We start from the raw sequence: 17,756 nt of genomic DNA on the forward strand, positions 1-17,756 counted from the left end.
ACTGTGGCAATGATATTCTGTCTTATCAATATTTTGTTTTTGATATTCTCTATTAAAATTGTCAAGTCCTCGGTCTCTTATCTTGTACCTAACAGTAAACATCCACTGGAAGTTTTGCCTTCAGATCCATTCTTTGCAATCATAACAGTGCTCTTGTGTTTGTCATCAAATCACCCATTCCGCAGGGGCCAAAACTTTGCACGGGTATAGGACAGATTGCACGTCCTTACCATTCCACTAACTTTGAATGTCAGTGACACAGTGGAGCCATTAAGCTTCATCCAATGTATGCTGGATTTTACACACAACCATGGGCACATCCTGGACGAGATATCTGGACTTTACCTAATACGATCTCTGCTCATTTAGGTCTATGGTTGTACTGACTGGTCATTGGTTTCTGCCTCTATTCCTTCACAAAGGCCAAAACCCTGACAGCAAGCTTGGTTCCTTCGACAAAAAAAAGGTTCCTGGTCACCAGATCGTCAGTGCACTCATCCTTTGCCTCGCCCGTGGAAAATACCAAGCACCTCTGCAGTATTACCTGACTTCAGTACTTCCAGCAAGGTTTCTCCACCACAAATATTTGTATTTTCAATGGAATGCGTTGCCTTTATAAATATTTGGAAGGGCCTAGCCAACTTCTGTTTCTGCTGTAAATGTTGCAGCCTATGGGTTCAAGAGTGGAGACATTATTCATCTGATTTGTAATTGTCCGGCTCTTCGCCCTCCACATGAGTGTTCATTGTGCTTAATTGTTAGTCAAAGGGTGTTAACTCTATTGAAGCCTGCAGTAAGCAGTGCTTGTCCACCTCTTCCAGTATGGATCTGAACCAAACCAAAGAGTAATTTACTCTGCCAGATATAAATCTGTGCCTATGTGTCCTCAGGGTAAGTTTTGTCAGATCATTATATACACAGTTAATGTCCGATACAGATAATGTTGACACAGTGATACATTTAATAATGAAGATATGTATATGTGTGAACTTATTTATTCAGCAGAGGGTTCATACATTTAATGTATTCACAGTCCTTCCAATGTGTCATACTTGTTAATATGTTTATTCAATTGAATATAATAATTGACATGGAAATGTGGAAAGTGCAGAGTGTTTTATGCTCTGTGAAAGTGCGTCATCAAGTGCCAAGACGACATGGCCTTGTATAAAAGTCCTGATGTGAGCATTTCATCTTGATAAGGACGATGATTGATCTATTCTTGCTCTGCTACCAATGAGAAACAAAGCTGAGTGTACATCTCAAGACTTCTAGATATGGCTATAATTCATTTTCACAATTAACTTGTACATTTTCAACAACTGTCCGGCAGCCAATAACTTCAGCTCTGATCTGTTAGCGTCCGGTATGTGCCAGCTCTAGTGTGTCTGTGTCATCCAGACCCCATTTACATGAGCCTTATTTTGCTTTGTAAATGTTCAACATTTAAAAGCACTGATAAATAACCATTTATTTGCATGCAATTCTGAGCCCTCCTAAATACATTTCTTATTTTCTGGAAGCCTTTACCTTCCTCAGGATGGTCTAGACTAGATACATTCTACTCCAGAGATGGTTCTACTCCATAGCAGTATTGTACAAATGTAGCCATCCATCTAGGCGTGAAGCAACACAGTTACGGATCTATTAACGTAATTAATGTTGTATGGTCTCTGCCTATTGGTAGCATTTTTTTGGGCCAGGTTTCTGGTTGTTAGTATTTCTACTTGCAGTACAATTGGGACAAGAATAGCCTTGAGGAGATCTGTCAGAGCCTCCAGCTGATTTCCAATAATCTGTCCACAGCTGCTTCCTTCAGCTCCTCTATAAAAGTTCCATGAGATAGTTTGTTCTGCGTTACTTTATTTGGGAACGAGATCTGTGTCTGCCAGGATTAGTTAGTATTGCAGATAGTGCATTTTTTAATTACTTTATGCACACAGAGAATAGAAATGTTTGGACGCAATGTCTTGTCCACCAGATCCTCAGGTCATTTTAGCTCACACTTAATTATGGCTCAAAAATGTATAAAATACAAAGGTCAGCATGATTTGGTGTCACCCTGCTAGCTACCCAAAAGGCCATACACATTCACACAGATCCTCGCAATCTTCTCTCTCATATTCTTTCTGTCTCTCTTCCTCCGTTTATCTTACTATCTCTCTCTGACAAGTAAAAATGTCCAGTTGCCCCATTGTACATTTGTCACTTTGAGTCTCCTGTATCCTTTTCCCACATCCAGCGATCAACTCATTTACTATTAATACTCCAGACCCTACAGATCACATGACTTCACTCTGCTTGTTGCTTCCCAACCTTTCTTCCGCACTGTCTCTCTTCTAATGCGACTTTTAATGCTTACCAAAGTTGTATTCTTGTTTCTTGCAGGGAGCACCTCAGCGTCTCTCCCGTACCATCAGCTTCTGATTTTTCTTTGGACCCCGTGGAACCAAATTTTCCAGAGATGGATGGGTCAGTGACAGAGCCAGAGGCCCCCTCTCTGCCAAGGGATTACTCAGGACATAGCACACTGGAGCCTGCTCTTGAACCACCATCCTTTGAGGTCACCATGGCGAGATTGGAGGGCTTTGGCCAGCACCAGCGCCTTCAGCTGATTCTTAGCTGGCTGCCTAACCTCCTAGTGGCATTTGGAATCTTCTCTGATATCTTCATCACTTTGACTCCTGATCACCAGTGTCATGTGGACCTGAGTGACCTTCCTTTGGCGCTGCGCAATGCCACGGGTGAAGAGCTGCTCAACGCCACCATTCCATTCAGTCGCGATGGTGAGGGGGACTTAACACACAGCCAGTGCAGCCGCTATTTCTACAATAGCAGTTCTCAGAGGCAAGAGGGGCCTTGTGACAAAGGATGGGTGTACAGCAGCCAACCAGCACTGGCAAACAACATGGTGACCCAGGTGACCAATTAAATGAGAGCTATTGTAGTGGTGTGTTGGGACTAGATAGGAGGGTGAAGGTGGTTTAGCAGGTCCTATAGGAATGCCTGGCTTTGGGCGTTGTGGAGGGTCAGTGATTGAATATGTCTTTAATTTGACTGGGGCTGCTAGGGTTAGTCAGGGGGCAGTTGGGATTGGTTTACAGGAGGTTACAGTTACTGGATAGTCATACATTATGCCGAGGATGCCAGGAGCGGACTGGGGTGTTGCAGTTTATTGAGCGGAGCGAGGTTTAGGTATGTTGCAGTTTGACCAGGGGGATGCTAGATTTGGACTGAAGTGCTGTACAATTGGGGATGTTAAAATTGGACTGTTCTTGTACTTCCAATTGGGGATGTAGAGGTATTTTTGGGGCCCGTTCGTATGCATGACAGTGGGGTGCACTGTTCTACAGGTGAAATCCGGAAGGCTTAACACTCCGTTTTGAGGGTGACTTGGGGTTTAGACATTATACCAGATTGACCAGTGTTATGTTGGATGGGTAACTAACTTCACACTAGAATGTGTTATTTTGACTAGGAAAAACAAATACGTGGAATAAGGAAGGCTGAAAGATCACAGAATATGACCTCCTAATCTAACCAGTACTACCCATTTACATATGCTGCTCAATTAATGGAGGAGAGGATAGTCTGTCTGTAATGCGTCAGCCTTTAATTCAAAGGACTACAGTTCTCACCCCCCTGCGGTGGCATGCGTCATCATAGGGCTCCTTTTTACACCAACGCCAAGCGTGGTGCTGGTATAGGCTACAGACGCCAAGGGAAGGAACTCATGGGGTGTTCAAAGGAAAGGAGGGAGACCTCCATAAGGCGAATTGCAAAAATAAAGATGTCTGTAGAGGCTGAAAAACAGTTAAAATCACTTGCTGGTGGACCTGGAAATGTTTTATACCTGGTCCCATTGGGCAGATAGATAAAATATATAGGGTATAACTAGACCCAATTCATAAGATCATCATGTTTCTGCCTAAATGGTACCCTCAAAAATGAGGCGTGGGTCAATTCATCAGGACCAAAACACCTCTTTACTAATATGAATAATCAAAAGAAGGTAAGTAAAATGACAATTCTACAACTAGTGAGGGCTAATTACGTGCTGGATTGCACTGCCGTTCTGAACCTGGATTTATTCGAAGATAGGAAACAGGTAGTTTACATGACACAAAATAAACCCGAGATAGAGGATAAAAGGTGCGATTCTTCAGTTGTGGGTACCGGAGCCATAGGAGTACCACAGAGTAAAAGTGACAAGTGGACACCATATTCTCGCTACCTCTCCCTCCTAAACACCCCACCGCCCCCCAGAGAAAGTTGGTGAGTGGCTTCCACACTTCCAGTTGGGATCACGCCCCAACTCTGCTTAGCAAACCCGGCATGAATTAATCTAAACGGGGCCCCGGGGAGGGGTTAGGCAAGATACGTGTATGAAAAGTCAAAACCATCATATTCAGAACGTAGTATAAACAGCAACATTTTGTTCCTTCTGAGCGGCCACCAATAATGACTGGTGATATGGCACTTGCAGCCTATAGTAGGAAGTAATGGCGGACTCACAACGTTTGAATTACTGAGTGCTTGGCAATGTTAGAAGTGCAAAAAGCCGACGACGTCACCTGCCGGTCTGGCGTGCCAGGGGCAACAATGAAGGCCCGCGAGCGACCATTATGATGTATAGATACAAGGAGGCGGTGGGCCTACCCTGTATCTTCCAGGCCACCAGGCTGCGGTGCCTTCTGAGGCACTTGCCATAGGCTGGGTCAGCCATTAATACGGGAGCCTGTGCCACCCACACAGCAGCAAGAACTTCATTCACCCACTGCATGATTGATGCCGGAATGTTCACATAAGCCTCGCGAGGGACAGTTTTTAGTTATATTGTGCAGACTCAGTGATGCCTCTTAATACGACGTGTTGCCGCACGTGTTGCAAAGGAAAAGGTGTGATCATGCTACCCACATAACCTAAACATGCATTCTCTTACTCCTTACGTAGCCATCCTATAGCCCTCAAAGACAACCTTCCGTTAAGACAGTTCCTCAGACTCAGAAGAAAGTGTTCCAATGTACATACATTTAAGACACGTGCTAATCTACTGAGTGAACAACTAGTACTGAGATCATATCCCCGAAAACTGGTTGAGTGACCTATGAAAAGAATCTGCAACTACGATACACTCGCACTTCATGAGGCCCATAATACACCTGCCTCAGAGAGACTAGTCTGTGTCAATATTTTCCAAGGGTTCTCTAATGATATCAAGAACGATATCCATAAAAACGGGCACATCCTCAACAGAGGACGGATGACCCTAGATAGCTGACTTTTTGTGTTCAACCATAGTAACAACTTGAAGGACTTTTTAATCCACACCAGATCAAGGCAGACTTCTTTTAACTTCCAAACAACTCTGTGGAACCTGCCAAAAATATCGGGGCATCATCAATGTGGCAATTGTGGAGTTTGTATGTTTACAGAACAAAACACTAATCTTGATTTAAGTTACACCACCTATTTAGAAGTTTGTAAGCTCATTAACTGCAACAGTGAGTGTGTTATTCATCTGATCTCCTGCCTCTGCGGTTATTGATATATAGAGATGACTACTAGAAAGACCAGGATTACAGAGCCCAGGAGCAAGATCAGATGTAGACACTCCTGAATCAAAATAACAATACATTTCTTACAATTAGGTCATAATGAAAATGACATTAGATGGATGGCCATCAAAAATCTCAGACCTCCATTCATACATGTGATTCCAGTCATTCCCTTTTCTTAAAAGAACAAAGCAGGGTTAATGCCAGCACTTTATCTAAAGCGGTGGGGGCAATTTTTGATTTTGCAAAGATCCTGGGGGCACAGCCACTACAGGCCCTGGCCAAGGTGTATCAAGCCAAATGTATCCCAGTGGTGTTGTGGGTGTGATGTCCGAGGATACAAGGATATGAGAGAACTACAGACAGAGGAAGTAACTTTTTGCGCTGACTATTAGTAGTTCCTCATGGAGTCCCTTCATACATGTTATGTGAAGGACATGAATTGGCCTGGGTTACATTTCCGATCTCGTGGCCTTGGCCCATGTAATGAGATGAATTAGGATATGGGCGAACCCTGACTTAGAGCTCAATAAGGCTGTGATTGAAGACTGTTGGTACCTAGAGGGTGCAGCACACATCCCGTGGCTCAGTTATATTAGGATATAGTATGCATCCCCCGGCATCCAGAGCTTTTCGATAATTCAAGATTGATCGTTAAGAAGGCTTAAAAGGCATTAAGAAACTTTTATTGAATTATAAATTAACAGAGATAAAGGCGAGAGAAAGTGTCAAACCCCCCAGTGCAGTCCTACATGTTATTACAAACCAGCACCTCTGTAAAGCCCTATTTAGTGATGGTCTCCAACTCGCAACATTGGTTCTTATTAACAAGGTTTATGTTCTACCTCGCGCATCGTCTTTTGGCGACATCTAATGAGCATTATAGAAAGGAGAAGATGGGCCCGTGTTTATGTGACAATTTTTCTAAACAGGATAATTTGCATTTTATTCTGTTCTGTGGTCATTATTGTAGCCCAAGTCATCGTTTTATAGTTCCACTGTTAAAGGGAAACAATTCGCACCTAATATATTTGTAAATGCGGTCAAACTCAGGGGTAGGTTTTGGAGTGCGAAGCTTCTTGGCAGGTGCACTTAGAATTAGGAAAAAAGGTGTAGGGTTAATATGATACTCTTATGCAAAAATGTCCGAATGTATGTGATGTATCTTTTATTTGGATGTTTAAGTTTTTTTATTAACTTGGTGAATGCCTTTTTATGGTTTTAACCGTATGTTAAATATATAACGGTGTATTTAAATGTATTTATAATGTTTTATGGTACTCTTATGGTTTTAAGTAGCCGAACAATGTATTTTCGGACCCTGTGTTATTCATCTGATCTCCTGCCTCTGCAGTGTAGGATATGTAAGGATGACTATTAGAAAGATCAATACCTGGATAACAGAACACAGGAGCAATATCATGATGTAGACACTCCAGAACCAAAATGACAACACATTTCTTACAATTAGGTCATGATGAAAATGACATTAGATGGATGGCCATCAAAAACCCCAGACCTCCGTTCGTCCATGTGATTCCAGCCATTCCCTTTTCTTGAATGAAAGAACGGAGCTGGGTTTTGAGGCCCCCTTCACACACTCTGAGCCTCAACAACGACATTGCATTAATATCCCTATTTACATCATAAAACACAACCTCCTCTGTTTTTTAGCATCTTCGCCCTTGACTTACATTGGCATGCATCTGGATAAATGTGCGAGTTCTGTTGGTAATAGGATCATATCTGTATTTTTTGCAATACATGCTGTAACAAACCCTCTTGCTACTCTGTTAGGAGGTATCACAAGGTCTACAGCCTATGATTAAAAGTGTCCCTCACCAAGGTTTATGTGAACATCATGGCATCAAACTGCAATCGGACTACATATCCCTTCAACCCCGTCTGCAGCGCAACATGAAGGACGCCACTGCTACCTCGCGGGCCGCACACTCTCCCTTCTTAATGGCTGACTAGGCTTGAGGCAAGTGTCTCTTCTGACTCGCAGAGAGCACTGCGGCCTGGCGGCATGAAAAACAGAAGGTAGATCCTCCACCGCCATCAGTTTAGAGACCATAACAGACCCTCTCTGGCCTTTGTTGTCACATTTGTGACCAGACCAGCCTGCAGCTATGCTGTCTTTCTGCAATTATTACATTGCAGAGCACTCAGCAATTTAAATATTTTTAGTCCATCTTTACTTTATGCCATAGGTTGCATACTACTAGTCATTAATGATAACCACTCAGAATAAACAGAACGCTGTGTTTATACTACGTTCTACTTATGATGGTTTTGACCTTTTACAGCCCTCTGAACACCTCATGGAGTCCCCTCCCTTAAGCTTTGTATAACCCTTGTAATTGGTATAACGAAGAACCTGATGATGGAGCATGCTACCCGAGAGTGGGTGAAGACTACAGGCCTTTAAATTAATGTGTCTGACACAATACAGACAACTGTCCCCTCATCCATTAACTAACCACAAGTCTTATTGTGTTGTAATATTTTGACTGTACATTGCAATGTGACTGCCTGCTAGTGTGGAGTTAGTGAAATGTTGACATGTGACACTAACACAGGTTAACACCCTTATGTGTTTTTGCAACAGTGGAATCTGGTATGCAGCCAGTACTGGGAGGTGCCTCTTGAGGAGGTGTGCTTTATCATGGGGTTTCTGACTGGATTCCTCATCTTGGGATTCTCTGCTGACAGGTAAGAGAGAGAGAGGCTGCTGTTGGATAAGAGATGCTGAGGAACAATGCGAGTGTGTGCCTGCTGTATAGTTATAACATTCATGCTGCTCATTGCTCTAGAAGAGGAACACTCAGGTTGGTGCTCGCTTCACTCATGAACAGGAATGTGGTCTAGGAAGTGCAGAGAGGTAAAAATGGAGATTGGCACTGAGGTAACGTGGAGCCCGGATCTGAATCCTCTAGATATCCATCAGAATGAAAATATGACCCTAGGCTTTATTTTGGGATCCTCTCGAGTCGTGGGTATTGGCTATGTCAGTCCCTCCAGTGCACAACGGGTGTGCTAGTACTAGAAGGCTAAATGTGGTGCCCTATCCAGACTGCTAGAAGGTTGCAGTCAGACAGCTTAGACAGACAATTTCATTTTTGCAAAAATCTTGTCCTACTATTTTATCTTCCCTGTTCTCACCACATGCCTGACTGAGGTTACTATAAGCAATTGATCACTTCACTTACAGAGGTATTAACAGTAGACTGTACTTTTTGGCTCTTCACAGGCCCTGCATAAAACAGCACACCCTCCAAAAGATAGCAGTAGTTTCCGTAAAGGCTTTAGTCTTTAAAGTGATCAGAAAGTGATCAAGTTTTTTAGTTACCCACAATGCCATGTTCTGGATGTTGCTTTGGCTGGAATGCATCGTTTCTCATGACTTAGGAAGTAAGGAATTAAACTGGCGGCCCTCCCTTTGTCTCTTCCCCTTTGCCTCATTTGTTATAAGCATGGCAATTATAACAATAACATCACTATAACACACTTCTATTATTGATTAATTTAGATAAAGCACTCTGGAATATGTTTTTAACTATGGCTTAGTTCCTCAGGTAAATTGGTGGGATAGATTCTGCTCTTGACTCTCAAAATTGTCTCTGACAACAGTAAAGGGTCTCTTGAATCCATGACGCCGGTTGCTTTGTATTGCAAATTCATCTGTTTTGGTTCTAGTGAAGCTCCTTTCCTTGCTCATGTTTTGGCTGCCCCTACATAAGTTCCACTTACACTCCTTGCTTGCAGAAGTATCAGACAGGGTCCTGTGTATTGTGGTAGAGATAACCACTGACTGTTTCTTGGGAAACCATCTTGGCTTTGATCTCTAAGATGCAGAGCGGATATTGCTCCAATATGGTCATGTTTGTATTAGGGACCATGTCTTGAATGCCACGGTGCCTGGATATGAGAATGATGAACTCTACCATACCTCATACTCTGTTTTCCTTGCATTTCTTCCTTTCTCCCTCCTCCTCACACTGTCCAGGTTTGGGAGGCGTCAAACCTTCTTTCTTTCCCTTTTGCTGGCGGTGTTGTGCGGGACACTGTGTGCAGTAGCTACGTCGCCTGCAATGTTCATCCTGACAAGGTTCTTCCTTGGCACCATGCTGGCCGGAGTCTACCTCTCCCTCTACGTCATCCGTAAGTTGGGGCCAACAAGTACCTTACTATTTGTAGGCTGGAGGCATTCAAGTTATGGACATCTCTATGGAGGGGAAAAGCACCCACATTTCTGACCTCAATCTAGATGAAATTTCTGCTCAATATTAGTAACTGAGGGAAGTTTTTGCTCCATGGTATCCTTCTCAGACAAATTATTTTGTTTTACTTGCATGACTCTGACCCACACAAATGGACCTTCTGTGCAGGGCCTTATGTTCCAACCTGCCTAATCCCTTTCTATGATGCTCTTCATTCTCACACTCCATCCACTCTCTGCTCCTACACTTATTTGTGGGACTGGAACTGCCCTCAGACCTACACTTCCTCATTTGGATTATCCTTCACTACCTGGTTTTCCCTCAACTTTCTAGATACATTACAACTATTTGAAAAGGTTTGTTGCCTACATTTCAGCCAAATCTCCATTTCAGTAAGGACTGTAACCTTATATCACATGGAAGGTATTGCCTCTGCAGGAAAGTCTTCCTACTCTGCACTTAAAATAAATCTTAAAAAGGAAAAAAAACAAAAAAACATCATGTTCATCCCTTACCGGTAGGAAGGTTATTTCCCAGCTGGTAGCCTCAATCAAAGAGGTAGTTTTTGCTTTTAATATCTTTCATAGAATTGCTTCGCTTTTGATGACCTTTAAAGGCAACATTTCATGCACCAAAATGTTTCTTACAAAGAACATTTCTTGGTTTCAGGAACAGTTACAGACATTTAAAGTCGCTTGTGTATATGTATATGTGTGTATGTATATATATATGTGTATATATATATATATATACATACATACAAGTTCTGCCCTTTATTACTTTCAAGTTTCTGCCAGATAATAGATCTCATGTTAGACTCTGCCGGTCCATACACTATGCAATGAGTGTTTTCTGGTAATAAATACCTATTAGAGACATTACATTCTAAAGAGTATTTTTCTGTGACGTCTCTAAAAGAGGCTAAAACGTCTATCCATTTGGAGGAGCTTTGCCTGGTGCTTAATGCAGGCTTGAGCAATACCTCCACACCAGTTCATGGCCATTGTAGGGTTTACTTTCTGGCTTTTATTAGGACTCTTTGATGAGAGTCCTAGTAAAGGTCAGGATACACTTCTTGGCACATATTTCATGATTAGTAACACACCTCAGAGAAGTTTCTTGTGTGAGTTTGTTTTTCTTTTCTTAACTCTCCCTAGTTTGTTTCCTACAACTCCTTCAACCCTTTGATTTCTTCAACCCATTCAACACAGCTGTTTCCTCTTTGTTCTTAGGGCTGGAGCTCTGCCGCCCAAGCCAACGTCTCACTGTTACAGTGGGGGCCGCTTTGGTCATGATTGCTGGGCAGTTCCTGTTGCTTGGACTGGCTGTAGGGTGCAAGGATTGGAGGGTCCTGCAGTCTGCGATCACTGCTCCGTTGGCAGTCTTTCTGCTGTATGGGTAAGACTATCTTCCATTTTAATGTCTGGGTGAACCAGCCATGGCACTGTGAGTCTTTCCTGTGACTGGGTGAGCACCTATTCCCCTCATTGTCTGATGAGCTCCTCTGGATGAGCTAATTTCACTAATCCAACACTATTCAGACTCTCTGACCCTCCATGTCTGGATTAGGACACCCTTCAGATATAATACTGGCAAATCCCCTGTCTAAATGTATGGCTGCAGGAACCTGTATCCCCTTTGATGTCTTGATGTGCCTCTCTCTCTCGACTGTTACTGTTGGTGAGCGAACCTCCTACTCTTCCAGTGTCTGCATGAGCTATTCACTCTCCTTGACTGGGCGGGCCCCTTTACCCTATAAAGACTGGGTAAGCCTTTTAGCTCAGGACTTGAATCACCATCTTTTTATTCATTGCCAATCACTGAGCAAGCTGGTGAGGGGATGAAACATTCATGACTGAATACGCCTCTCTTGGTCTTTTCTCCTGTAACTGGCTGCGCTTCTCTGTCCTACCTGGGATTAACCCATCTGTAATGCCTGGGGTGCTTCCTCTCGCCCTCAAATTACTCAATGTCTCTCTCCCTCAACCATTATTAGATGATATCTTTTCCTGTCCATCAATGAATGATTCTTTGCCCTCTTACCAATGTGTGGATTAGCTTCTCTCCCTCCTCCGCCAGCCTCAATCCTCCCAGGATTTAAAGAGGCCCTCTCATTCACTTATAAACGAGCCTGCCCTTCTTTCTCGCTAGAGGTTGGATAATACTTATCCTCTCTATCTGCACATTCCTGAGTGAACCCCTCTGTTCTACCCATTACTGGATGTGTTCTACCTTAGCTGCACATTATCGTTTAACATGACTGTTTTGTTCTCTCTCCTTTTCCCTCTCTCCATTCCATCACACCTCTTTTTTTTCTTCTCCACCTTTTTCATAGATTCCCTCATCTCTTCTTGGAGTCTCCCCGCTGGCTGCTGGCTTGCCAGAAGATCCCTGAAGCCAAGGCTGTGCTGAAAGTGTTGGTGGAGCGGAATGGACGGGGGTTTGAGGGCATGAGGCCTGATGCTGAGGATGTATTCTTGGGTAAGGATCAAGGTGTCCCTCGCCCTTCCTCAAATATCAAAGGGAAAGAGTGGAGCTTCTCCTGCTGGTGATGTGGAAAGCCGGAAACCAAAGGCTAATCCTCTTATCCCTGTTACTTTATCTCTATCTTGGCCTTGGTCGATTCTGAGGTGTTGCTGCCCAATGAGATGGGCCAGGTTCAAATAAATCCAACCTACTTGACCGTGGTCTTCCATTCCCAGTGATTGTGCCTCAGTTCTATGGTGTCCATCCTCGTTTCTGAGCTGTTTTTACCCCGTGTGTCCCGGGTTTAGTTTTAAAGTGTCCCACTCCAGTGGTCTGATCTCAGTTTTCTAAAGCCTAGCTTTGCAGGGCTGTGCCCATGCTCTTTGAAGTGTTTGTGAAGGGGATGCTGTGGTTGACTGCTTTAACATCCATCTCTCTATACTTCTCAGTCACCAATGCAACAAAGCTGGGGAGCTATGTGAGACCTAGTCAGGTGGACCCTAAACTGGACTACCAAGTACTCCTGATAAGCATTTGGCCCTCTCAGGGTAACAAACCTGAGCTCCCCAGGGCTTACTCAAGGAGGTGGTGAGGGTTAGCTACAACTCAGAAAAACATAAGTAACGTTAATAACTGAGTATCCCATCAGTGTTAACCTTATACTGAGAAAACAGATGTTATATACATAGAACTAGAGTTATAAATAAAAGAATAATGAACGAAGAAAATCAGAGCTGTGTTACTTTTTTCTCTCCGGAGGTTGGATTCCACGAACTACTATTGCTTATAAGCGCTATATTACTGTGAAGCCTATGGCCAATGCCCTTTATTGGAAAGCAATCCCAATTCTCAGTGTGCAAATTGTATGATGCAATGGTTGTTGCTGAATTCAGTTGGAACTCCTTAAAGTGGGGTTGCAAGCAAGATACTGGCTGTTAATGACAAAGTGCGCGATCTCAGTGATGCACCGAATACAACATATACCACCACGAGCCAGCTCGCCAGTCATATTGATACACTTCAAAGGTAGTTTGTAATTGTGTGTAAACTTGTTGCGATTGCTATCAGCAGTTCAAAGTTGACACGAATATGATGGAAATGCGCAGAACAAAACCTTTACAGTGGGTAACGTTTGCACAGCAGACCTCACCCACACATGCAACAGTGTTCCCACCCAAAGCCTGGCAAACAACCTGTGATTATTAAGTAGGGGTGGCAGGGGGCGTGAGAAACGCAGCACTCAAAGCAAGATGCCAGGGATGCCCTCCAGTGGGCCCAAAACCTGAGGAGGCTTTAGTAGAGGACTGCAACTGAAGACTGGTGCTCCTTCACCAGTTTCCCCGCACAATTTACTTTATTTCTGAAACTGCCTTTTGCGGTTGGAGGTTTAAGACAGTTTGGGTGTCTGGGATCATAGACTCAGGACACGGCAGCAACTTCAGCAAGGACTGTACTGGTGACGGGGATTGGAGGTTCAAATAAGTATCTCCACAGTTGTACAATTAGGAGCAGTTTTCTGCTGCAGTCATGGGGAAACCTTTTCACGTGCACACAAATCCCAACCATATGTAAATAAACGTCCAAGGTATTGAAGAGTGGCGGAACGTTTTATAAAGGAAACCAGGCAAATGACTTGCCCGTTCTTTAAAGTAGGGCTGCCTCCAACAGTACCACAAAGCCTGGTGACAGAGGATATTATCACTCTCCAAAAGTGGGCAGACTTTGGGTGCCTACTTTGCCCTCAAAGAGCTCCTCTGGTGTCTCTGTTCATATTACAGGGAGGCCCGGCACTGAGTGCACATGATTGTCGGACTCACCAGGGAAAATTTTAAAAAACAAAACGATTACAAAAAGAAAGTGACAGAAGAAAGGAGAGCATGCTCTCAAGAGCTAGGGAAATTCCTTTTCCAACAGACAACCCGCTCAAATCAGAGCGACTTGAAACTACTCCCCAGCTGGAGACGCTTGAACACCCAGAATGTGTGCATTTTCTAGTGATAATCATAACTCATGCGCCACAGTGAAGCCCAGCACCTGGAGGGAAATTAATCACAAGAGCAAGCTTAGGTTTTTACCTTTCATTGCCATCAGCGAAATGCTGAATTTTCAGACCACAAACTTTCACCCAAAGAAGTATGGTCTGAACGCTCAAAGGGCTCACAAAGTAGCTAACCATTTATTCTTAGTAACAGCTCAGTTCTGCTCCCAAGGGAGTAGTCTGTGGCAGATAAAGGACAATGGATGCCCCTTCCTCTTCTTATCATACTGGGTCCGAAATGCCTCAACTCCTTTGCCAGAAACACCAGTCTATACAAAGAAGGGTTGACGGTGTCTTCAGTAGGGGTGCATTGCTGCATGTGCTTGCAAATCATCAAAAAAGCATTCTCTGTTTTTCTATTTAGAGGTGAGTGTTGTCGCAGTCAGCTAGTCCCATAGCCACAAAGGTCTGGAAGTAACGTAGGCCCAAGAATGCTCACCCATGGGTCTGGGTAGTAGGAACCAAACAGTCTACCACTGCACACCTCCAGTCCAACCTCCAGGGGTCAGCTCTTCCCACCACCCACCTGATGCTGAAGATAGACATATTCAGGTACTCCTACACAGTATTTTCACATAATCCCTTCTCCACAATATTGCTGGTATGTAGAACACCCACTATATAGCCACTGATACACTACTTCTCCTCTTCTTATATCTAATCATCACACAGTGATGAACACACTCTCTACCAGTCTCTACAGAAAAAATAAAGCAGCGTGAGACTTTGCTGCTGCAGCCAAAATTTCATGTGATCTGGTCGAAAAAAATTTGGTCAGGTTCATCCACATTTGGGAAATCCAGATGCGCAAAACCTAACAATTTATAATCAGGTGGAGTGACATTAATGCATGCAAGAATGCATTAATTTTCTTCTGCCTGATTTGTAATCGGGCCATAAGAGTGAAGAGCAATACAGCTAAATACAAAAGACATTAAGAAATCCATCTCTGAATGGCACTATTGGCTTAGAAATATGGAGAGTAAATACAGTTTTCCGGCTATGACTAATATTAACAGAGAATATGAAGACTGTGCTAAAAGAGTAAATGCCTAGCGGCTTCATAGCAGTAATAGCCCAAAAGCACTAACGCAGGTAATGGGCTTGAAATTGATTTGTTGTTTCTCTTTACAGAGATGGAGAGTTCCCTGCAGCCTCACATCAACAGTCAGCCATCCATCACCACGCTACTGAACTGCGGAAACATCTGGAAGAACCTGGTCATTCTAGGATTTACCACGTAAGTGCCCTGAACCTGGTGAGAGGGTGTTCAGTAGGGGTCCCACTTTGATGAGAAAGGGGAAGTGGTGTCCAACTTAAAACGAGGAGTGAAAGCCTCCCTACAAAAGCTAAGGATGAGTGAATCCTCGATAGGGGTTGATGAGCTCAATGTTTGTTGTAGCTGATGACTTGTTGACAGACAATTTAACTGTAAGCTCAGAGAGTTCTGCTGATTTCCTCCCACTATGAGCTGATAGAATGCAAATGTGCTATGGCTTTGCAAGAATTCTGCACAGCCATCACTCCCTGCACATCTTTCTTGGATGATTTTACAGATACAAATCACTCAGTAATAGGCAAATGTTACAAACATTTAAACTTGTCAACAGAATACATTTTACAAAGGTTTTTGAGGGGAATTGTGTAAAAGAAAAAAGAGAGAAAGACTTGAGTACACTCCAAGGCACTGGTGAGTTGCAGAACATGATTGGTGAAACCAAAGACAGTTGATTGCTTTTCATTGAATAAATAACCCCTCCTCATTCATACAGCGTTTATCCATTACTGCCCCTCCTTCCAAATTGGTTTATTTATTTAGCCTTCTGTTGATGGGCTAACAGCCACCACTAGATAGCCTGAGAGCACTTAGGTTCAGATATAGGGTGGTAAGTTAGGGCATCCAAGACATTCCGGTAAAAGCAAGAGCCAAAAACATAGAAACTATTAGGGGTAAAGTGTTTCTAAAATGTTTCTTACTTTCTTGTTGATGGCCATTTACATAGCAGAGATCTGTAAGGTAGTCAGCTGGTGATTAATTTGTATTTCAGGGTGGATGCCAGGTAGGTCAATCTCATTGAAAAATCGCTTTGTGTGTATTTGTTGTGTTCCCACCTATGGTGCCTCCTCAGGGGGTCCACAACTGCTTAGAAAATTAAATAATATTAACAAATTAGGTCCCCAGCATTCAGTAATGACTCAGTGGAGAGGTCCCCGGATTCCAATAATGATTCTGTGGGGGTCCCCGGGTTTCAATAATGGGGTCCACAAAAGTCAAAAAGTTGGGAACCTCTTTGCTATTTTTTTTACTATCCACCACATGATGTTTGGCATGGACTTGCTGTTCTCTTCAGGTCTTATGATTATCAGTAGAGATCCCCTCAAGGGGAATGATATGTTACCTACCTTCACTTGAATCTCCACTAAAGGCCTTTCTCTGTGGTGGAAGAGACCAGACATAGATTAGGTTAGGTATTACCATCTACCTGAAGATGCCCTGACAAAATAGCAGTATGAAAGTTAGTAATTGACTTGTATGCCAAACCGCTGTGGGAAATTTCAGACACAATGTCACTAACCTGTTGAAATCTGCTGCCAGGGGAACCACACACTGTGTGTCACACCAACGTAATTACCCCCAGCAGAAGACTGTTATTTGTGTGTTCTCGCAGACCATGCCACTTGTATGGCGAAAAAAGATGCTGCAAAAGTCTAAGCATTTGCCTATGTCTCCCTAAATTCTCCATGCCATAAGCTTGTGCGGATCTGCTTGTATCAGTGGATGGGTAAGGCCCTCTGGGTCCAACAACTGCTTAGGAAACTTTTGAATTTGAAATGACAGGTTGCAGGAGAGTTGTAGAAAGAGTAGAAACTGTGACTGAGTCTTCTAAATCTGAGTAACTATAACCAATTCTTCCTCCTGTTCTAGTACTTGAGTTGCAACTCTTCAGATTATTATGAACGGAGGGAAGGCATAAAACAGCTTCCTCTTCCAATCCTGAGGAAACACATCTGTTGTAAAGGGCTGCTGGGTCTGGACTTCAGCTGAAGAACATATCTAATTACCTGTTCAGTTGGGATGCAAATAGATCCACATAGAAGAGACCTCACAAATGCGATGAAGAAAAATCAGAACATGGAGCCACCAATTTCTGTTATCCCTAAAATGCCTGGAATTCCAGTCTGCCACAGTGTTCTGTTGGCCTGGAAGATACTCTCCTATCATAAAAGGTAGTGTGGTAGACAGTAATGCCAGAAGTCCTTCGGTGTGTCTGCAAGTATCCGCAAACTTGTGCTGCCCTACATGGTGATATAGCAGACAGCTTAGATGTTGCCCCTCGCCAGTAAAATACAGCAACTCACTTTCTGAGGTGACAGTGTCCTGATAGCAAACGAATACACTAACCAACTCCATTGCAAAACGTCTGCCCCCAGGAGATATCTTGCAGCAGCAAGCACCCTTACCCCATCTGC

At 43.4% G+C, this 17,756-nt stretch overlaps 1 protein-coding gene across 1 annotated transcript in view; it reads left to right on the forward strand.

Annotated features, from left to right (window-relative positions):
* Window positions 1–17,756, forward strand: part of SLC22A17 (solute carrier family 22 member 17) — a 73,786-nt gene that overhangs the window by 2,402 nt on the left and 53,628 nt on the right. The window contains exons 2-7 of the mRNA XM_069238190.1: window positions 2,389–2,920; window positions 8,170–8,273; window positions 9,568–9,722; window positions 11,014–11,179; window positions 12,117–12,262; window positions 15,420–15,525. Coding sequence (XP_069094291.1) covers window positions 2,465–2,920; window positions 8,170–8,273; window positions 9,568–9,722; window positions 11,014–11,179; window positions 12,117–12,262; window positions 15,420–15,525 — 1,133 coding nt within the window. The 5' untranslated portion in view covers window positions 2,389–2,464. The remainder of the gene's footprint in view (window positions 1–2,388; window positions 2,921–8,169; window positions 8,274–9,567; window positions 9,723–11,013; window positions 11,180–12,116; window positions 12,263–15,419; window positions 15,526–17,756) is intronic.

This window comes from Pleurodeles waltl, chromosome 6 (assembly GCF_031143425.1).
Source record: "Pleurodeles waltl isolate 20211129_DDA chromosome 6, aPleWal1.hap1.20221129, whole genome shotgun sequence".
NCBI lineage: Eukaryota > Metazoa > Chordata > Amphibia > Caudata > Salamandridae > Pleurodeles > Pleurodeles waltl.